Here is a 23,203-nt window from a genome sequence, read left to right as displayed (position 1 = left end):
AAGTTGTAAATTAATACAATGACAAATAAATATTTAAATATGTATATTAAAAAATATATATCACCACAAAAATAGGTAAAAAATTATCGATTTTCTTTGATGCCAAAAATTATTAAGATAAAGTAAAGATCATGTTCCATTAAGATATTTTGTACATTTTCTACTGTAAAGATATCAAAACTAATTTTTGATTAGTAATATGCCTTGCTAAGAACTTCATTTGGACCACTTTAAAGGCGATTTTCTCAATAGTTAGATTAGTTAGATCCAGATTATTAAATAGTTGTATCTCGACCAAATATTGTCCAATGAAACACTTATTTATTCTGCTTTTAGATGACATATAAATCTCAATTTAAAAAAATTGACCCTAATGACTGGTTTTGTGGTCCAGGGTCACATATATAAAAATGACAGAAGCACATAACAAAATTAACAATTTATCTAAAGTTAAAACTAAAAATGAAAAACAAGTTAATTAGATTACAATACATTCAAAATATACATTATTTTATTCATTTTTGTCATGTTTTTTTAAGTTGTGAATTAATAAACAAAAATAGTTATAATAAAAATATAAATTAAAAGCATATAAAAAAACAAAACTTAACCTAAACAAAAACTGAAAATATAAAAACTAAGTTAGCAAAATGAATAAATACAAATAAAAAAAATTTTTAACAGTAAGAAAGCATATATACAGAATTACACTTGTAACCACATAAACAAAATAATAATGAATTATTTTATCTGAATTTGATTAAGTTTTTTTATTAAAATGCATATTCACTAAAATGGTATTTTTTAGGGTTTATAATATATACATTGCATTTGCAATAATGAAAATAGTTTCCGGATTTGTTTTAAATCATGTAATCTGTATTTTTTAATGATTAAAAGGTTTTATTTTATAATACAAATTCAGTGATGTAGTCAAATGATTGTATAAGTGCAAAAATTATAATTTCAAATGTAAATAATAAATTATATAAGATTTTACTTTTAAAAACTTTTTTAAATGGTTAAATAAATGCATACATTAATACATAAATGCAATTTTTAAATAAAAATAAATATATTAAAATATATTCCTAAATTAATTCATAAATTAATTTGGTTGTATGCATGCTCACTGACATGCTCCGAGTTTGCACATGTGAGTCGATAAATCTCATTAGACACTTTTGCATTTTTTTATATTTCCATTTAACTTTAGTTTATTTGTAATATTCAGAAATTGCTTTTCATTTTTTGCACTTTTCGTTTAATTTTTTTGTTAATTTTTTATTTTATTGTCATTTTTTTTTCACTAGTTCAGTTTTTTTTATATTTCCATTTAGCTTTAATTTATTTTTAATGTTTAGAAATGGCTTTTATTTTATTTTTTTCAGTTTTCATTTTAAAGTCCTCTGTCATTTTTTATAATTTTTTTACTTGTTTCGTTTTTTAATATTTCCATTTAGCTTTAATTTATTTGTAATATTCAGAAATTGCTTTTCATTTTTTGCACTTTTCATTTAATTTTGTTAATTTTTATTAATTTTATGTTTTTGTCTTTTTTTTTTTCACTTGTTCAGTTTTTTTTTTTATATTTCCATTTAGCTTTAATTTATTTTTAATATTTAGAAATGGCTTTTATTTTATTTTTTTCAGTTTTCATTTTAATGTCCTCTATCATTTTTTATATATTTTTTTTACTAGTTTCATTTTTTATTTTTCCATTTAGCTTTAATTTATTTGTAATATTCAGAAATTGCTTTTCATTTTTTGCACTTTTCATTTAATTTTTTTGTTAATTTTTATTAATTTTATGTTTTTGTCATTATTATTTTTTCCCACTTGTTCGTTTTTTTTTATATATATTTCCATTTAGCTTTAATTTATTTTTAATATTTAGAAATGGCTTTTATTTTATTTTTTTCAGTTTTCATTTTAATGTCCTCTGTAATTTTTTTATAATTTTTTTACTAGTTTAGTTTTTTATATTTCCATTTAGCTTTAATTTATTTGTAATATTCAGAAATTGCGTTTCATTTTTTGCACTTTTCATTTAATTTTTTTTGTTAATTTTTATTAATTTTATGTTTTAGTCATTATTATTTTTTTTCCCACTTGTTCATTTTTTTTATATTTCCATTTAGCTTTAATTTATTTTTAATATTTAGAAACGGCTTTTATTTTATTTTTTTACAATTTTCATTTTAATGTCCTCTAGGGCTGGGTAAAAAATATCGATTCTCCGATTCTAATCGATCTTCAGTTTAACGCAACGATATCGATTCGGTAAATCCCTGAATCGATTCTTAATGCACGTACTTCACGTAAGAGGATATGAATATTCACCTCTCGTCCTGAAGGTGTCACTAGTGTTCCTGCTGAGAGAGTTTTCTCAACCGCTGGTGATCTAATCACAGCGCAAAGGAGCTGCCTTAGATCAGATCAGAACATGTTGATCAGCTGCTTCTTTTGCAGAAAAATCTGGTGATTAAAAATGATTATGAACTGTTAGTTTTATGGACAGTTAGAATGTTTTGTATACGCAGACAAGGGCTTTATAATGGGCCTGTTTTGAACGTTTTGAATTTAGAAAAATGTTTTATTTCTTAAACATGTTTGAAGTTCTTCATAGATTTCACTGTTGCACATTTACAGTCTTTTTATTTTTTTACAGTAATGTGCATTTTACAGTTTGTTTACATGGTGTACAATGGATGCACATATTTATGACTTCTTGTTACAGTGTTCATTTAAAATAAAAGTTGTTTAAAATAAACAACTGTGTGCACCCTATTATTAATGTAGATGTGTATTTCAGTAATAAACTTAAGTAGGAGAGTTTCAGTTACCAGCATTTATATCAAAATATGGATCCCATGTCTGCAAAACTAACATTTTAAATGAAATATTGATAGCTAATCGATATCGAATCGAATCGAAACCATAAAAATAAGAATCGAATCGAATCGCCGAATTGGTCACAATACCCAGCCCTAATGTCCTCTGTAATTTTTTTTTTATAATTTTTTTACTAGTTTAGTTTTTTATATGTCCATTTAGCTTTAATTTATTAGTAATATTTAGAATAAATATAATTTAAAATGTAAATAATAAATTATAAAAAAGTTACATTTAAAAAATGGTTAAATAAATGGAATTAATGATTGCAAACATGCATAAATTAATAAATAAATGCATTTTTTGAATAAAAATAATAAATGATTGAATAAATAATTTTTTTTGTATGCATGCTCACTGACATGCTCAGAGTTTGCACGTGTGATTTTTCCCTTGGAGTCGATAAATCCCATTGGACACTTTTGCGCTTCCTCCCCCTCTGTTGCCGTAATCCCGCCGGCTGAATGACAAACCAATGTAGGTCAGGAAGAGCCTGATGCTGTTGCAGCTGCTGTCCTGTAGCTGAAGACTCTCTATACACTGAATTATCCCAGATTACACAGGTTAAATGCCCCTGTAGCCTCTGTCCACCTGCCTTTCACCTCAGATTCACAGAGAGCATTTCAGGTGTCCTTTGCTCCGTTTAATGTGCCGTTTCTCATATCGAATCATCAGGTGAAGCATGAACCCGTGACGCAGACCGAAGGCGCTCACGCGGCAGGAGACGCCGGCGCTGCTAATGCGGCCTGCTCACAGGTGAGTACTGTATCTATTTGCAATAGTCTCCCACTAAATTAGACTCATTTTGTTGATAGTCTCATGAACAGAAGTGTCCTCCGGTGGCCCTTTTTTCTGCCAGTGGGTGCCAAGGATTTCAGCCTCTTTTTTTTTTTTTACAGGCCCTTTCAGTCTGTGCCAAGAGCTTCGGTGTGCTTTGAATAATAATGATTTGAATGCAGATGCTAATGGTTTTATTGTTCATCATAGAGCCCTAGTTTGAAATTAGACTTTGAAATTCTAAGCAGAAACAGGAGGGTTTTTTGCACTCCATACTGTTTCCCTCGCATTAATGCCCCGTGGTATTTTTCAGACAGATGGTGCGAGCGGTATGTCGCTGGATTAGGTGCAGGGATCGAGTTTGACGCACGAGCCATACATTGTTCCCTAAGCAAAAACTTGCTCCTGTTTTTGTGTTTGCACTGTTCAGGATTTGTTTTAAAATTGGTTTATCTATGGTTAAGTTTTTTTTTTTATGCAAATTCAGTAGTACAATAAAGAAAATAAATGTAATATATAAAATGACAAAATTAACAATTTAGACTTATTGGACTGCTTTGCAGACAAGGAATTTGGTATGTTTTTTAAGAGGTGAATTTCTAAAGCAAAACAATTTAATACATTTATATATTATTATTATTAAATAAAACTATTACAAAAGCATATAAAAAACTAAACATAATAAAATAACAATACAATAAAACACAATGCTTTCCCTTACCATAATTTACAATATACTGAGCAAAAATTACATTTCAATATAAAAAATTTTATATTTGCCGTTCATTTTATTTATTTATTTATTTTTTTTCAATTTTATGTGCGCTTTTTTTATTTTTATATTTACATTTAGCTTTAATTTATTTTTAATATTTAGAATTAGGTTTTATTTTTTGCACTTTTCATTTTAGTTCTTCATTTATTTTACGTGCTTTTGTCATTGTTTATTATTTTTTTTTACATGTTCAGTGTTTTGATATTTCCATTTAGCTTTAATTTATTTTAAATATTTAAAATTAGCTTTTATTGTTTGCACTTTTCATTTTAGTTTATTCATTTTGTTATTGTATTTTTTTATTAGTTGATTTACTTGTTTCGTTTTTTTAATTTCCAATTAGCTTTAATTTTTTGCACTTTTCATTTTAGTTTATTAATTTTATATGCTTTTGTTATTTTTTTTACTTGTTCAGTGTTTTGATATTTCCATTTAGCTTTAATTTTTTTATATTTAGAGTTAGCTTTTATTTTTGCTATTTTTTTATTAATTGGATGTTTTTTATATTTCCAATTAGCTTTAATTTTTTTGCACTTTTCATTTTAGTTTATTAATTTTATATGCTTTTGTTATTTTTTTTTACTTGTTCAGTGTTTTGATATTTCCATTTAGCTTTAATTTTTTTAATATTTAGAATTAGCTTTTTTATTTTTTGCACTTAATTTTTTTATTATTTTTTTGTTTTTGCCTTTTTATTATTAGTTTTTCACTTTTTCAGTTTTTTTTTATTTCCATTTAGCTTTCAATTATTTTTAATATTTAGAATTAGCTTTTTTATTTTTTGCACTTAATTTTTTATTATTAATTTTATGTTTTTGCCTTTTTATTATTAGTTTTTCACTTTTTCAGTTTTTTTATTTCCATTTAGCTTTCAATTATTTTTAATATTTAGAATTAGCTTTTTTGCACTTTCCATTTTAGTTTTATGTGCTATTGTCATTGTTTATTAGTTTTTTACTTGTTTAAGTTTGTTATATTTCCATTTAGCTTCAATTTATTTTTAATATTTAGAATTAGCTTTTATTTTTGCTATTTTTTTATTAATTGGATGTTTTTGTAATTTTTCATTAGTTTTTTTACTTGTTCAGTTTTTTTTATATTTCCATTTAGCTTTAATTTATTTTTAATATTTAGAATTAGCTTTTTTATTTTTTGCACTTTTCATTTTATATTGTATGTTGTTGACTTTTTTTACTTCGTTTTTTTCACTTGTTCGGTTTTTTATTTCAATTTAGCTTCAATTTATTTGTAATATTTAGAATTAGCTTTTATTTTTGCTTTTTTTATTAATTTGATGTTTTTGTAATTTTTCATTAGTTTTTTTACTTGTTCAGTTTTTTTTATATTTCCATTTAGCTTTAATTTATTTTTAATATTTAGAATTAGCTTTTTTATTTTTTGCGCTTTTCATTTTATATTGTATGTTTTTGACTTTTTTTAATTCATTGTTTTCACTTGTTCGGTTTTTTATTTCAATTTAGCTTCAATTTATTTGTAATATTTAAAATTTTTTTTTTTTTTTTGCACTTTTCATTTTAGTTTAAGTTTTTTTTTTCTTTTTTTTTCATGTGCTTTTGTCATTTGTATTATTATTATTATTATTATTTATTTTATTTTATTTTTTATTATTTTATTTTTTTTTTAGTATTCTAAACTAAAAAGGTTTTTTTAAAGACCAGTGTGTTCGTTGTACATTAAGTAAATTGTTTAAATCAGCTTTTTTTGTTTGATCAGGGCTCAAATTCCTGTGTGGATCATGACGCGGCCAGTGAGATGAGCAGCGCAGGAAGTTACTCCGTTCCACGTCGACTGACAAGCCATTTGGGCACAAAGGTGAACTAATGCTAGATTGCCAAAGCTAAAATGCCAGTTTTCAATAAGAGCATGCACCAGTTTAATGCAGTCTGCTTCTGTTCAGGTGGAAATGGTGTACTCGCTGCTGTCCATGCTGGGCACCCATGATAAAGACGACATGTCTCGCACCCTGCTGGCCATGTCCAGCTCTCAGGACAGCTGCATCGCCATGCGTCAGTCCGGCTGCCTGCCGCTGCTCATCCAGCTCCTCCACGGCAACGACAAGGACTCCGTGCTGCTTGGAAATTCTCGCGGAAGCAAAGAGGCCCGGGCGAGGGCCAGCGCCGCCCTGCATAACATTATCCATTCTCAACCCGACGACAAGCGCGGCCGGAGGGAGATCCGGGTGCTCCACCTGCTGGAGCAGATCAGAGCGTACTGCGAGACCTGCTGGGAGTGGCAGGAAAGCCATGAGCGCGGCGTGGACCAGGACAAGAACCCAAGTGAGACCCCAATATATCTTTTGCTGTCAGGAATAGCACAGAGAGATGAGACATGGTGATCATTATTTTTAGTTTTAGTATCTGTGTGGATTAATAGAAGTGGTTTCTCATCCTTGTGTTGGCTTCAACGGTGTTTTCAAAGGTTCATTAAAAATGTCTGTATATTTACTTTTTTTTGTGCAATTTTTTTGTGCAGATTTTGCTGCCATTAAAATATAGTACTTATTAATGTTTTGATATTTGCAGTTTTTATTTTAATTTTATTAATTTTGTGCTTTTAATTTTTTTTTTACTTGTTCAGTTTTTTATTTCCATTTATCTTTAATTTATTTTTAATATTTAGAATTGGCTTTTATTTACAATTTTCATTGTAATTTTAGTTTTTTATTAATTTTTTTGTGCAGATTTTGCTGCCATTAAAATATAGTACTTATTAATGTTTTGATATTTGCAGTTTTTATTTTAATTTTATTAATTTTGTGCTTTAAAATTTTTTTTTACTTGTTCAGTTTTTTATTTCCATTTATCTTTAATTTATTTTTAATATTTAGAATTGGCTTTTATTTACAATTTTCATGGTAATTTTATTTTTTTATAAATTATTTTTGTTTCAATATTTCTGTTTGGCTTTTTGTTTTTCAGTTTTAGTACTTCAACTTGATTTTTTTATTTGCAGTTTTCATTTTAATGATAGTTTTATTTATTTAGTTTGATTAATTTTGTGCTTTTTCATTATTTCCGTTTATCTATTTATTTTTAATATTTAGCTTGTATTTAATTTTTTGCTATTTAAATTTTTTATTAATTTTACATGCCTTTATTAGTGTTTTTACTTGTTCAGTTTTGTTTTTATATTTCCATTTACCTTTATTTATTGTTAGAACTAGCTTTTATTTTTTGCACTTTACATTTTAGTTTTTTGCAAGTTTTTGTTAGTTTTTTGCGGTTTTGTCATTTGTATTACTTTTTTGCTTGCTAGTTTAATTTTTTTATATTTATATTTGGCTTAAATTATTTTGTTTTAGTACTTCAACTTTATTTTTATTTTTTGTAGTTGTTTTAGATGTAGTAGTTTTAGTACTCCAACTTAATTTATTTATTTAAAATTTTTCCTTTTTTTATATTTACAGGGTTTTTCATTTTAAATTTTAGTTTACTTTTTCTTTTTTTACATGTTCAGTTTTTTATATTTCCATTTATCTTTAATTATTTTTAACATTTAGAATTAGCTTTTATTTTTTGCACATTTCATTTGTTTAGAATTTTTTTATTTTCTTTGTAGCATTTATATTAGTTTTATCTTACAGTTTAAATGTTTTTAATATTTCTATTTGGCTTTATTTATTTATTAGTTTTATTACTTCAACTTTATTTTTATTTGGTTTTTTTTGTAGTTTGTTTTAGTACTTTTTATTAAAAAAAGTTTTGGGTCTTCAACTTTCAGGCAACATTTTTCAACAGTGCAAGATTTTTAATTTTTACATTTATATTTAATTTTATTTCAGTTTCATTTCATATTGCTTTGAAATCAAGGATTTAATCTAATGCATTAGCCATTTTAAAACAAACATGAGTGGCCCACTATAATCCTTTGCTCTATGTCGTTAATAACAATCCTTTCATGTATATATCACCATAAACTCAGGCATTGAAAGTAATGCATCTAAATTGGGCATTAAAAATAAACATACAAGTCAACCACTATAATATACTGGCCTATATGTCCCTAATATATTGCTTTAGTAAAAGCAGTCCTTTATTTAATTTCATCCTATGTACTACAAACTTTTTATTAATTTATAAATGTGATTCACATCAAATGCTCTGATGGGAAGGAGCTTAATGGATGACTTAACTCTTCCAAAGAGAGTTGACACATAATGTAAGCAGAGCTGTACAACCTCTTTAATGTACTTTTGGTTTTACTGCAGTGCCTTCACCAGTCGAGCATCAGATTTGCCCAGCGGTTTGTGTTCTCATGAAACTTTCCTTCGATGAAGAACACAGGCATGCGATGAATGAGCTTGGTAGGTTTTCTAAAATTATAAATGAAACCTGTCCTCCTGTTGGTTCTTGTTGGACATTGATAAACCTAATATATTTAAATCTCATTGGCTGAATATTATGCAGGTGGCCTTCAGGCAATTGGGGAGCTGCTGCAGGTAGACTGTGAGATTTACGGTCTTACCAATGATCACTACAGTGTTACACTAAGACGATATGCTGGAATGGCTCTAACTAATCTAACCTTTGGAGATGTAGCCAACAAGGTGAGTTATTTCTCTCAAGGTGTTTGATTTGCATTCATTGCTTTTTAGTGCATTGAACTTTCTTGTTTTGCCCACAGGCTACACTTTGCTCAATGAAAGGTTGCATGAGGGCCATGGTAGCTCAGCTGAAGTCAGAGAGTGAGGACCTACAGCAGGTATAACTGTGAATAGCCATGCACGCCACCAAAAGGAAAGACATTAATCTCAAGTTATTGTACTTAAAAGCTCTATATGTCTTTAGGTAATTGCCAGTGTTTTGAGGAACCTCTCTTGGCGAGCTGATGTGAACAGTAAGAAGATTTTGCGAGAAGTTGGGAGTGTACGGGCTCTGATGGAGTGTGCCTTAGAGGTCCAGAAGGTGAGATATCTCTGAAACTGTTTAATAACTGAATGCAAACAAGCTGTTCAGTCATTAAAGACATGGTCTTGCTTCTGATCCCACAGGAATCCACATTAAAAAGCGTCTTGAGTGCCCTTTGGAACTTATCAGCACATTGCACTGAAAACAAAGCTGACATCTGTACTGTTTCTGGAGCGTTGGCGTTTTTAGTGAGCACTCTAACATATAGAAGCCAAACCAATACCCTTGCCATAATAGAAAGTGGCGGTGGCATCTTGAGAAACGTGTCAAGCCTCATTGCTACAAATGAGGAGCACAGGTAAAGTATGTTGTATTAAATCTGCTTACGTGCACAGATTTTTAACACGTCCATGTGGGAGCAAACCATTTCCTCTTATCTATTTCAGGCAAATATTAAGGGAAAACAGCTGTCTTCAGACTCTTCTTCAGCACCTTAAATCGCACAGTCTGACGATAGTGAGCAACGCCTGTGGGACGCTGTGGAACCTCTCTGCTCGTAACGCAAAAGATCAAGAGGCGTTATGGGATATGGGTGCAGTCAGCATGCTGAAAAATCTCATTCACTCTAAGCACAAGATGATAGCTATGGGAAGCGCCGCCGCTTTAAGAAACCTCATGGCGAATCGGCCTGCCAAGTATAAGGATGCCAACATAATGTCTCCTGGATCCAGTCTACCGTCCCTGCATGTAAGAAAACAGAAAGCACTAATTGAAGAACTGGATGCACAGCATCTCTCCGAAACATTCGATAACATTGACAACTTGAGTCCTAAAGCCTCCCATAGGGCCAAGCCAAGACACAAGCACAACGTCTACGGCGATTATGATGGTGTGTGTCGATCGGATGCCTATAATCCCAATGGAGTCGCCGTTCGATCTCCTTATATGAACACCCCTGTGCTCTCAAGCCCATCATCTCGAGACAACAGAGGAAATGGGGAAAGTGTCCGAGCCGAGAGGGACAGAAGTCTCGATCGAGAGCGGAGGGGTTTCCATTCCGACGCTGAGGCACCCAAGCGAATGGTGCAGATTCCCACAACTGCGGCTCAGATTGCGGTAGTCATGGAGGAAGTTCAGAACATGCACTTAACTATGGATGATCGAACCGCAGGATCCACACCAGACCCTCACGTTGTGCAAGACGACATGATCCGGCGGCAAACTGCAGTTCATGGTCACCAAAATATGTACAGCTATAGCAAAACTGACCCTTCTGGTCGACCATGCCCAATGCCCAAACTGGAGTACAGAGCTTCTAATGACAGCCTGAATAGTGTCAACAGCACCGATGGCTATGGAAAGAGAGGTCAGATGAAGCCCTCAGTGGATTCCTATTCGGAAGATGATGAAGGCAAATGCTGTGTCTACAGAAAATATCCTGCGGACCTTGCGCATAAGATCCACAATGCGAATCACATGGAAGATGACAATGGCGATCTTGACACGCCTATAAACTACAGTTTGAAGTATTCTGATGAACAGCTCAACTCTGGTCGGCAAAGCCCAAGCCAGAATGAAAGGTGGGCAAGGCCCAAGCTCTTAGATGATGAAATGAAACGGCCAGATCAGAAACCACTGAGATCGCAAAGCCCAGGATACCCCATGTACACCGAAGCCAGCAGTGAAGGAGAAGATAAGCTAAAAAAGTACCAGCCCAGGTTTGTTCAACAGGACCTGCCTGGATTTAGGGCGAGGGGCTCAAATGAACAAATTAACAGTGGGTCAAGTCATGGACTTAACAAAAAGATCTCTCAAACTATCTGCACTGTTGATGACTATGCCGACGACAAACCAACAAACTACAGCGAGCGCTATTCAGAGGAAGAGCAGCTTGATGAGCAAACTCAGAACTATGGCATAAAATACAATGAGGACCATCATGTGGAACAGCCTATTGATTACAGTTTGAAGTACTCTGATGCTTCCTCTAAGAAGGCCATGTATAGTCATTCGAAGCCATCTTCGACCCAAGGTTCCGTTAAAGACCATTTAAGCCAAGATAGTTCCTCCTCTGTGGCATCTTTGAAGAACCAGGGTAGGCAAAAGCAGCTCCATCCTTCGTCTGCTCAAAGCAGAGCAGGACCAACAAGAGCAGTTCAGAAGAATACAGCGTGCAAGGCTCCTACAATAAATCAGGAAACATTACAGACGTATTGTGTCGAGGACACACCTATTTGTTTTTCACGTGGTAGCTCCTTATCATCTTTGTCCTCAGAGGAGGATGAAATGGAGAGCTGCAAGCGTAACATCAACTCCGCAAATAACTACCCAACTCTACCCATATCAGAAAAAGAATCCACTAGTAACATTGCATCTGAACAACGCACAACTGAGAGCCAATCATCAGGCCATTATGTTCGCATTAAGCCTCCACGACATCACTTGGGACATGGAGATGCCTCCAGGCACCACAAAACAGTGGAATTTTCATCAGGTGCTAAATCACCATCCAAAAGTGGTGCCCAGACACCAAAAAGTCCCCCTGAGCATTATTTGCAAGAGACTCCACTCATGTTCAGCAGATGCACGTCTGTCAGCTCCCTTGACAGTTTTGAGAGTCATTCCATTGCAAGTTCTGTGCAAAGCGAGCCATGCAGTGGGATGGTAAGTGGGATTATCAGTCCGAGTGATCTGCCTGATAGCCCTGGGCAAACAATGCCACCAAGTCGCAGTAAGACACCACCACCTCCACCACCACGATCCACGTCGGTAAAACAAAAAGTTACTGTGCCGCCCCATTCTGAAAAACGTGATTTGGCTCCAAGGCATGCAGCCGTAAGTGCTGCTGTACAGAAAGTGCAGGTTTTACCAGATAATGATACTCTTTTACATTTTGCCACAGAAAGCACTCCAGATGGCTTCTCTTGTGCTTCGAGTCTAAGTGCATTAAGTTTAGACGAACCCTTTATTCAGAAAGATGTTGAGTTGAAGATCATGCCTCCAGTTCATGAGGATGACCTTAGTAATGAAGCAGAGCTTGAGAACGAAGACATCCAGGAGCCCAAGGTTCAAGAAAAACCACCAACGAATGAACCTGGAAAAGACATCTTGGATGACTCGAATGATGATGATGACATAGAGATTCTAGAGGCTTGTATTAACTCAGCAATGCCAACAAAATCATCAAGAAAACCCAAAAAGCAATCGCCCTCAAGCACCTCTAGAATACCCCCACCCGTGGCTCGCAAACCAAGTCAGCTCCCTGTTTATAAGTTGTTACCACCACAAAACAGAGGACAACAGCAGAAACATGTTGCTCTAGCACATTGTGAAGACATGCCCCGGGTGTACTGTGTTGAAGGAACACCCATTAACTTTTCCACTGCAACATCTCTTAGTGACCTCACGATTGATTCACCCCCAAATGAGTTGGCGGGTATTGAAGGTTCAGCTCCCCATGCAGAAGCATCTGGTCAAAGACGAGACACTCTGCCAGAGGGGAAAAGTGCAGAAGCTAAAGATACAGGTTTTTCACCTCCCATGCAGTCTGCACTGGCTGAGAACGAAGGGGACGATATTCTCGCTGAGTGTATCAATTCGGCAATGCCCAAAGGAAAAATTCACAAGCCATTTAGAGTGCAGAGGATGCCTGAACAGACTCAGCATCCATCCACTGCCACTGGTAACCTAGTTCAGCAAGACTTGGAAAAGAAAAAGCCAACTTCTCCTGTAAAACCTATGCCACAAAGCAGTGAGTACAGAGCAAGAATGCTCAAACGGCCAGAGGCTCCTAGTAGCTTGTCGGAAGCAGCATCATATCCAGATAAAAACAAAGAAACTGAAAAGCAAGAGCCCAAAGTAGTCATAAGAGAATTTGCTGATAAGGCTGAGGTGAGAACACGTCCTGGGTTTGCCTTTGATTCTCCGCATCATTACACACCAATTGAGGGCACACCGTATTGCTTCTCTCGTAATGATTCACTGAGTTCCCTTGACTTTGAGGATGATGATCTTGACTTGTCTAAAGAAAAAGCTGAGCTGAGAAAAGATAAAGAGCAAAGAAAAGTTCCCCCTTTGAAGTGCAGTGTGGAACAACCAGTAAATACCAACAGAGTATCGGCGTTTCAGACATCTCCAACAAAACCTCTTCAAAAACCAGGAGGGTTTCCACAAGCACCAAAGGAAAATACAGTTGCAGTGTGCGATGAGAAGCAAAAGTTTTCTATTGAGGACACACCTGTGTGTTTTTCAAGAAACTCATCCCTCAGCTCATTAAGTGACATTGACCAAGAAAACAACAACAAAGATTGCTCTCACAAAGATGATGCAACTCAGATGGAGGTGCCCAGGCCACAAGCCTCTGGTTATGCGCCAAAGGCCTTCCACGTTGAGGACACCCCTGTGTGCTTCTCTAGAAATAGTTCTCTTAGCTCTCTCAGTATTGATTCTGAAGATGACCTTCTCCAAGAATGCATCAGTTCTGCAATGCCAAAGAAAAAGAAACAGGCACCAAGAAGTAAGAATGATGAACCAGGGGTCAAGGAAGAGAAGAGCATGTTGGCTGATGGTATCTTAGCAGAGGAACCAGATCTTGTATTAGATCTCACAGACACGCATAGCCCTATTTCAGAGCAAGCCTTATCACCAGACTCTGAATCATTTGATTGGAAAGCCATTCAAGAGGGTGCCAATTCTATAGTCAGCAGTCTACATCAGGCTGCAGCGAGTCTCTCCAGACAAGGTTCCTCTGATTCAGACTCTATTCTCTCTCTCAAATCGGGCATTTCCATTGGATCACCTTTCCACCTCCCTTTAAATCAGGAGGACAATAAGCCTGCATCAAACAAAGGGCCAAGAATACTAAAACCTGGTGAGAAAAGCAGTTTAGAGTCCAAAAAGAAAGAGGAAGAAACTAAGAGCCTGAAAGGGGGAAAGAAAGTGTATAAAAGTCTTATCACAGGAAAGCCTAGACCCAGTCTTGAAAGCATGTCCTCTCAACACAGACAACCTCAAGCTCCTGTGATCTCTAGAGGGAGGACAATGATTCATGTTCCTGGTGTGAGGAGCAGCTCTCCTAGTACCAGTCCGGTACCGAAAAAAAACCCTCCACGTGGCCAAATATCAAAACCACCATTCCAAGCGCCTGGTCCTGGAAACTCTCCAAGAACCATGAAAATGCCAGCAACTTCTGAACCTAGTCTTGCCAGGGACCCTGCATCATCTCAAGGGGGGTCAAGTAAAGCTTCCTCTCGATCTGGGTCTAGAGACTCCACACCTTCTAGACCAGTTCAGCAATCTCTAACAAGGCCTATGCAGTCCCCTGGTCGTGCCTCAGTTTCGCCTGGTAGGAATGGTTTGAGCCCATCTAACAAATTATCTCAGCTGCCTTGCACTGCCTCCCCCAGTGCTGCTTCAACAAAATCTTCAGGATCTGGACGCATGGCTTACACTTCTCCAGGAAGGCAGCTGAGCCAGCACACACCAACAAAGCAGAGTGGTTTGCCAAGAAGCACCAGTGGAATTCCTAGAAGTGAATCTGCCTCAAAAAGTCTAAACCAGTGTGGAGTCTCAGGCCCTTCAAAGAAGGCAGAGTTGTCCAGAATGTCATCCACCAAATCCAGTGGAAGTGAGTCCGACCGGTCCGAGAAGCCTGGACTTGTTCGTCAGTCAACGTTTATCAAAGAAGCCCCTAGTCCGACACTAAAAAGGAAATTAGAGGAGTCTGCATCTTTCGAGTCCTTGTCTCCATCGTCTCCAAGCCAGTCACAGACACCAGTATCAAGTCCATCCTTACCTGATATGTCACTTAGTCTACCCTACCAGGGAAGCGGTTGGAGAAAGTCCCCTCATGGTCAGAACTCAGCAGAGAATGGTGATGGCAAGTCGCTCCGAAGGCAAGACATCTCCAGATCCCATTCAGAAAGTCCTTCCAGGCTCCCAATAAACAGGACGGGGACATGGAAAAGGGAGCACAGCAAACATTCATCATCTCTCCCAAGAGTAGGCACTTGGAAAAGAACCGGGAGCAGCTCTTCCATTCTCTCTGCTTCGTCTGAGTCCAGCGAAAAGGGACGAAGCGAGGATGAACGGCAACCCACTCAAAAATCAGGTAAAGAAGGGGGCCTGGAGCGCAAAGGAACATGGAGGAAAATGAAAGAGAGTGAAAACTCGTACACACCTATGACATTAGACTTACCAGATCCCACTGGTGATGCTGCTCATTCAATGGGTGCTGCTATGTCCAAGACAGAAGACGTCTGGGTAAGAATTGAAGACTGTCCAATAAACAATCCAAGGTCTAGTAAATCACCCACAGCAAATACGCCTCCCGTTATTGACAGTCAGTCAAGCAAAGGGCTACCTTGTGACAGGGACTCAAGCGAATCAAACTCAAAACAGCCACTAGCAAGTGAGAGTGCAGCTATGGGCCACCTGGGTTCTGAAACAAATCTGAATTTACTCAGGAGTACCGAGTCCCTTGATAAGAAAGTCCCCGATATAAAGCCTGCACCAAGTAACCCAAACATTGGCACAGAGGTTCATGAATTTCCAGTTACCGAACGCACACCGTTCAGCTCGACTAACTCCAGCAAACACAGCTCCCCTAGTGGTGCTGTGGCTGCTAGGGTAAGTCCTTTTAATTACACACCAAGCCCCAGAAAGAGTAGTGCCGACAGCACAACTCCAAGACCATCCCAGATCCCGACACCTATCACAAGCAATGCAAAAAAGAGAGACACTAAAGGAGACACGACTGAAAGTGGATCTTACATTGTCACTTCTGTCTAAGTTTGGACTTACTCATAAACACTTATTACAGACTCTGGCCTTGTTTATAATTTGTTTTGTGTTTTCGTGGAGCAACCTCTGTGGAGGCCACTTTCTTAGAACTTCTTGTTGTTGCACCCTGTGTTAAGAAACTTATTCTCGCTGGTTGATTGCTGATTAAGCTAATGTTGGTTTCAAATCCAGAGAAGCAGCAGTGGGGAGGGTGAACATATTTGACTATTTGTACTGTACAGATTTGATTATGTATATAGTTAATTTAACCACACATCAGGATCCTGTATTTACCTTGACTTGACAAGAATATGGTGGACTGTTTGGGATGCTGTTCAACTTCTGGTGGAATTCAATACTAATGCATTTAATTTTTTTTTTTTTTTTTTTTTTTTTTTTTTAGAACAAACTGTAAACCTGTATTAATTCAAATGTTAAACTCATTCTTACTGTTGCATATTGTATGTTACATAATGAATTTTCTCCTTGCATGAACCAATTCAGTGGTATAGTATTTCCTATAAAGATAAACATTTCTGTGGACATATGACCTGTACTGATAGCTGTAGTGTAACATTTTACACTTTTGTGTGTGCGCTTTTGAAAGCAAGAAATAACCCTCCAAACTGTTGAACGATGTTGACGGTTGAACATAGATTATATAAAAACATAGTTCCATTGCTCTGCTGTTTGTGTATAGTTGTTGCCAGATGAGGCGGGTGCTTTTCAATGAAACAATAGTCTTGGACAGACTGAAGTAATGTTTGACAATTAAATTATTCCTGTAGGTTTTGGTGTTGGTACCTTTTTAAAAGCTCATTTGCTTCCCCTTTTCTTTAGTACTTAAGCACATAATTAGATTCCACTGTTTTGCCAAAACCATGGTGTAAATAATCACATTTTATTTGCGTTTTTTAATTTTTTTTTCTCATGCAATAAAGTGGGCAAATCAATGTTTACAAAATATTTCCAATAAAAAAAATATTAAATTAAACAAATTGTATCTTTTTTGTGACTATGTCCTGATCTGTTAATTTGGGGGAAAATGTTTTTAATTAGTAGGGGTTCAAGCGCCTAGCACTGAAACGCTATTATAATTGTTAAAATGGTCACGGATCAGCAATCTCCACGTAAAACTGATCATGCAGACCAAACCGTAAGTTGTAGACACTTGAAACTTGGTGGGATGGTAGTACTCACAACACCTACAACGTGACCAAGGCTAGCCCCAAATGGCCTGACGAGGGCGATACAGGACAAAATACATGCCTCAGATTCGATCATGAGCCTGGCGAAATTTTTGGATATTTCCCATGCAAACTAGTCCTAGGTTTTTCACCGATTGGAACCAAACCAGTGCAGAAATATTCCCTGTAGAGTGAATATCAATAATAATAATAAAAAAAAAAGTTTAACAGACCGGCACCAAAATGTTCGAAAGGGGCGGGGCTACTTTAGGTAAAATGCCTATAACTTCTGAACGGAATGAGATATCTTTGCCAAATTCCGGACACTTATGTAAGAGCTCAATTTGAGGTCACAGGGAAAAAATTGCAAAGCTTGGCCACTTGGTGGCACTACAGGAGAAAAACTAAACATATAAGTGGCTATACATGTGCAACCATTTGTTCTATCAACATGAAAATTGCTGTGCATGGTCTTGGTCCAAAGTGCCACAATTGTCTATAAGGACATTTGCATATCTCAAACAACATGGCTCCCATTGGACCAACGAAGTTTGAGCACCTATTAGACAAGGTTAACGGAGGCCGATTGGAACGAAATTAGCTGGGCCTGTTCAACTTACTGCCCCAAAGGTTTGAGAGAAATTTGTGGGTGATATTGCATTTTCCAAAAGTGTAAACTATTGTATGTACATCGCATATACGCACAATATTCATATCAAAAGATAGTCAACACAGACAACTTTGCCTCTAGAACCACTGCTGTCAATCAAATCATTTGTTAAATGATTAAGACGATATGGGAAAAAAACACTGCAGTACAATTCTGTGGATTCTCTAGGCCAAAAATTATCAAAAAGCTATAATTGGGTAGTTTAGAAAAGGGGCCTGTTCACATTTACCCAAAATCCTGTAAAGCCTAAAGGAAAACTCAAACCTTCATGAAACCTGAGAGCACATGCGACAGGTGATTCTAAACAAGCATGCAAAGTTTTAAGGGGATCGGATTATAGCTGGCGCTATAACAATCATAAACATTCAAAAACCCCAGTAATTGCTATATATATATATATATATATGTAATAGCTATATTTATTATAATACATTTTTTATCCATTTTTTTTATTAAGCATTTTTAGGGGGAGGGGGGCTTTATTCTTTTTCCAGGAAAAAAGATAAAGACACTTATCTAAATTGAGTTAAAGAATTTTAAACTCCTGGGCCATTGAATGTAAACCAATTAGTCATACAATTTGGTAAGGCAAATAAACAATTAAATTGCTTCATGATTCACATGTCGTCAGCTCTCAGGAATGTGGTACTTGCCAACAGCCATGACGATAATAAGCCATTTTTTGTAACTATAGTACACATAGGACACATTACATTTGGAGGTTTGGTGGTGACTGCCTTCTCCACAGATAAGCAGGCAAATAAGCACTGGTCACTGCACTTTTACCAAGTTATCAAGGATATTCACAGCTGCTTTGTGCTGCTGAAGTCGTGGTTTTGTTTTAACACTCTTTAAACAGGAAACAATGTGAGAGACTGAATAGTCAAATGATTTCTCAGGACTCCATTAGTTTGTGCTAGAAGAGCAGCATTCTAGATCGAATACTGAAAATTATGTTTTTTTTAATAAGGAAATGTATCCATGAAATTACCCGAAGAGTTCTTTGTAGTGGTTTCGTCAAATCAGTAGGACTTCCTACCATTTCCTGTGGTTCCGCCTTAAAGTGGTGAGCGGGGCAAGTGTCGCTAGTAAGTAGAGAGCGGCTGGTGAGGTGAGTACAAGTATTTTAAGACATTTATGTCTGAGCTGTAAAAGTCAAGTGTCGAAGTGACTGCTTAGTACATTAATTGAAATATGTTTAATCAAATATATGTTTGAGACTGATAATCTGTGATATTTACAGGATAAACAGGGCTTTGGACAACAGCAATTCAGAAAATGAACCAGACAATAACAGACGATTACTTCAATGAATCCATCAGTGAATATGAATATCTGGGTTTTGAAAATGACTCAGACCCCATGTCTTCAGAGGTGAAGAATTCCTTGAAGAAATTTTCTCTTGTCATTTACTGCTTGACTTTTCTCCTCGGAGTTCCAGGAAACATGTTTGTTGTGTACATCGCTGGAATGAAGATGAAGAGGACGGTTAACACAATATGGTTCATCAATCTAGCGACCGCCGACCTCCTGTGCTGCCTTTCCATACCGTTCAGCGTGGCGGAGATCTTGCTTGACCATCACTGGCCGTACGGATCTGTCATGTGCAAGATTCTCCCCTCTGTTATAGTCATCAACATGTTTGCCAGTGTTTTCACCTTGAACTTCATTAGTCTGGATCGGTTTACTCAGGTGATCACACCGGTTTGGGCTCAAAACCATCGCAATTTGTTGCTTGCACGACTGTCCTGTGTGGCGGCCTGGGTTCTTGCTTTGGCGCTCAGCTTGCCCTTTATGATATTAAGACAAACTGTTGAGGACTTTAACATCACACTTTGCACATTTCATGCTGGTGAAGAATCTGATTTTACAACATCTGGAAGGTTAAGCATCATCAGATTTGTGTTTGGATTTTTGGTTCCTCTCATATGCATCACAACATGCTACGGATTCATCGCACGCAAGTTAGGCAGGAGTAACTTTCGCTCGGGACGAGCGTTTCGCATCATGCTGGCTGTAATCGGGGCCTTTTTTCTGTGCTGGGTTCCATATCACATAGTGGGCTTGATAGCAATCTACGGAGAGGATTCAAGCTCCTCGGTGGCATTGGCAGTGGATCCGTTGGCCATCTCTTTGGCATACGTCAACAGCTGTCTGAACCCCATTCTGTATGTTTTCATGGGGCAGGATTTTAAAAGCAAGGTTAAACTTTCTCTAAGACGTGTTTTTGAAAGAGCTTTCTCTGAGGAGGGAACACAAGTGTCACGATCCACCCAGTCACAACAAATGCACTCAGTGCATTGAAGATATGTGACCCTGGACCACAAAACCAGTCATAAGGTTAAATTTTACAAAACTGAGATATATGCATCATATGAAAGCTCAATAAATAAGCATTCTATTGATATATGGTTTGTTAGGATAGGACAATATTTGGCCGAGATACATCTATTTGAAAATCTGGAATCTAAGGGTGCAAAAAAAAAATCAAAATACTTGGAAAATCACCTTTAAAGTTGTCCAAATTAAGTTCTTAGCAATGCATATTTCTAATCAAAAATTACATTTTGATAGGTTTACAGTAGGAATTTTACAAAAAATCTTAATGTAACACGATCTTTACTTAATTTCCTAATGATTTTTGACATAAAAGAAAAATCAATAATTTTGACCCATACTATGTATTTTTGGCTATTGCTACAAATATACCCCAGCGACTTAAGACTGGTTTTGTGGTCCAGGGTCACATATCAGCTCATTTATTCAGAGTTTAGGTCATGTTTCCATGCCAAACCTATGCACTTTCAAACGAGACTTAAATAATACTCCTGTGAAGTATCTTGACAAAAATATTGCTTTTAAAACCTGAAACTTAACATATGCCAAACAGCTTACTTTAGCACTTTTCAATAGGAAGTATCCGCTCTTGTTTTTTTCTTTGTCATCTAAAATGATTCTAGAACTTCTGCAATAAAACATAGATATGATATTGTTTTGTAACAATAAGTTATTCTTTGATGTATTGTTTCTACCAAGTTTTATTTCAAATTAACAGGGTTTTAGTGAACTTCTTCATGACAAAGTGATTTCTTGTGTACCGAAAGCTCAAACGCAGCTTGCAGTCTGTAATTCTGATGCTATTTTTAGGCAGGTGCTGTAAGTTTTGAGGAAGTCATGAATGGTGTATCTTTTGATGGGATGTGGTCGACAGGCTGAACTTGTACGTGAAAATTGTCTTGAATGCAAAGGTATGAACTGTAGACTACATATTCTGCTAAGAATAGTGACTATTATTATGTTTGTAACATCAATCCAGATTTTAGTACTGTACTGTTTACGACATTGTCTTGAATCATTTCATAGTTTTGCTATAATATTTTCACTTTAATGTTGTTTCATGATCATTAAACATTCAAAATGACTTTTAATTTGGACAAAGTTGATTCAGCATTATATTTAGGTTTTATGGAATACTTGATTTTGATTAGACTGCGGTGTCATTCTTTGGCCAAATATTTAACAAGGCCAAACTGCAGGCTATAACTGATCTATGTCTCAGTCAAATGTTTTATTTTCCTACATTGCCTTTCAAATGTCTCTCATATCACTCCACACTCTCTTTTCTCACATAATAAAACTATTTAAACCCAAATCAGTATTTCATGTTTCATTTTGTTAGTTTATTTGTAAGTAGCTTTGTATTGGTCCTGGTTACCCTTTTTGGTATTTATTTTGTGAAAATGACAGATTGACTTTATACTGTCTCTCATTTCTTCAAATAAAAGGCCTACTTGACTTGAATGTCTGTGGTATTAATAGTAGGTTTCTCTACAATCAAGTGAAGTAGACTATAAACTGAGCCTAAATGTGATCATTACAAAAATTATCCATGGTTTCTTTATAGTAAAGTTTAGTAATCGTTTTTTTTTATTTTTTTATTTTTTTTTTTGGTCTTATTGATAGCCACAAATACCATGGTTAAACTTCGGTACCTATGTGAAACCTTGGCTAATTTGTGGTTTCCATGGTTTGTGGTAAAACCATGGTTAATTTTCGTAACAACCTGTGGTATTCACGATTTTGTTCCAGTTTAACTGTAGGTAACCTATGTAATATTGTTGTTATTATTATTAATAATGCAATATATGTTTTTTCCGTCAAGCATAAATGTCTCACCTCAGAAACAAATGTGTCCGGTTTTAACACGGTGTTGACATTACCAGTAAATGCACAAAAAAGTCGTGAAAACAGTCTTGCTTTGACTAATTATCAACCACTACCACTCGAGAAAATCAACAAGAACTTCATATGAATGACGACTTTTTGGATTCAGTCCTTTGAATTTCACCATTCACCAAACCGTAAGTAGTTTGAGTCACTGTTTTCGACAAGAGACTTAAAAAGAACAGAAGCAAAATTAAGCAGTCATTTTTTAGGATGCGTGTTTTGCTGAGTCTTCTTCAGAAGGAAACCCTTAACTCAGTTATTTTCACTTTAAGCATGTTCTTCTTTTTAATAAACGCAACAGGATTTAACAGTAATCGGTTAGTTGATAGTGTGTTGTAATCAACCTGTCACCATTTCTTTTAAATTCATATTTCTTCATAGTTTTGCTGTCTCCGGTTCATTCACATTGACTCTCAATAAGAGCTCATAAATGCGTAATATTTCTAAAAGAATGTTGTTTAAAATGGAGTTACATGGGGTTTATGTTAGACCACATGATATGCCAACTTTCCAAAACTTAACTATATTTATACAAAAATAGTTCTCATTAACCTTGAGAAACTTAGTATAAAACATTGATGACAATCAAATCACTATGGCTAACGTGCCTGATGCGTTGTTTTAGCCTACCACTTAGTATAAATCTCATTACCCTTTGTAATTTTTACTCAATATATGACCCTGGAGCACAGAACCAGTCATAAGGGTCAATTTACATGATGAATATACATAATCTGAAAGCTGGATAAATAGTTGATGCATGGTTTATATTTGGCCAAGATACAAATCTGAAATCTGAGAGCGCAAAAAAATCTAAATATTGTGGAAATCGCCTTTAAAGTTGTTCAAATGAAGTTCTTAGCAATGCATAATACTAATCAAAGATTAAGTTTTGATATATTTATGGTAGGAAGTTTACAAAATATCTTCATGAAACATGAGCTTTTCTTAATATCCTAATGATTTTCGCGCATAAAAGAAATATCATCAAGAATCATTTTGACCCATACTATGTATTTTTGGC

At 35.4% G+C, this 23,203-nt stretch overlaps 3 protein-coding genes across 3 annotated transcripts in view; 2 read left to right on the top strand and 1 right to left on the bottom strand.

Moving 5' to 3' along the window:
• The window catches only part of apc (APC regulator of WNT signaling pathway), a 21,862-nt gene extending 4,775 nt beyond the window's left edge, over positions 1-17,087 (top strand). The window contains exons 2-10 of the mRNA XM_073830148.1: positions 3,503-3,651; positions 6,182-6,280; positions 6,366-6,744; positions 8,676-8,771; positions 8,875-9,014; positions 9,092-9,169; positions 9,256-9,372; positions 9,459-9,673; positions 9,762-17,087. Coding sequence (XP_073686249.1) covers positions 3,503-3,651; positions 6,182-6,280; positions 6,366-6,744; positions 8,676-8,771; positions 8,875-9,014; positions 9,092-9,169; positions 9,256-9,372; positions 9,459-9,673; positions 9,762-16,104 — 7,616 coding nt within the window. The 3' untranslated portion in view covers positions 16,105-17,087. The remainder of the gene's footprint in view (positions 1-3,502; positions 3,652-6,181; positions 6,281-6,365; positions 6,745-8,675; positions 8,772-8,874; positions 9,015-9,091; positions 9,170-9,255; positions 9,373-9,458; positions 9,674-9,761) is intronic.
• The window catches only part of LOC141299823 (adenomatous polyposis coli protein-like), a gene marked incomplete at its 3' end in the record, with an annotated part of 204,026 nt that overhangs the window by 35,102 nt on the left and 145,721 nt on the right, over positions 1-23,203 (bottom strand). The window lies entirely within an intron of this gene.
• c3ar1 (C3a anaphylatoxin chemotactic receptor) lies at positions 19,209-20,319 on the top strand. Its single transcript, XM_073829158.1, has one exon. It carries the CDS (start codon positions 19,231-19,233, stop codon positions 20,254-20,256), a length of 1,026 nt encoding a protein of 341 aa, XP_073685259.1. The 5' UTR covers positions 19,209-19,230; the 3' UTR covers positions 20,257-20,319.

Source organism: Garra rufa, chromosome 23 (genome assembly GCF_049309525.1).
Source record: "Garra rufa chromosome 23, GarRuf1.0, whole genome shotgun sequence".
Lineage (NCBI taxonomy): Eukaryota > Metazoa > Chordata > Actinopteri > Cypriniformes > Cyprinidae > Garra > Garra rufa.
The sequence above is the reverse complement of the archived record's forward strand: the minus strand, read 5'-3'. Positions and strand labels throughout refer to the sequence as shown.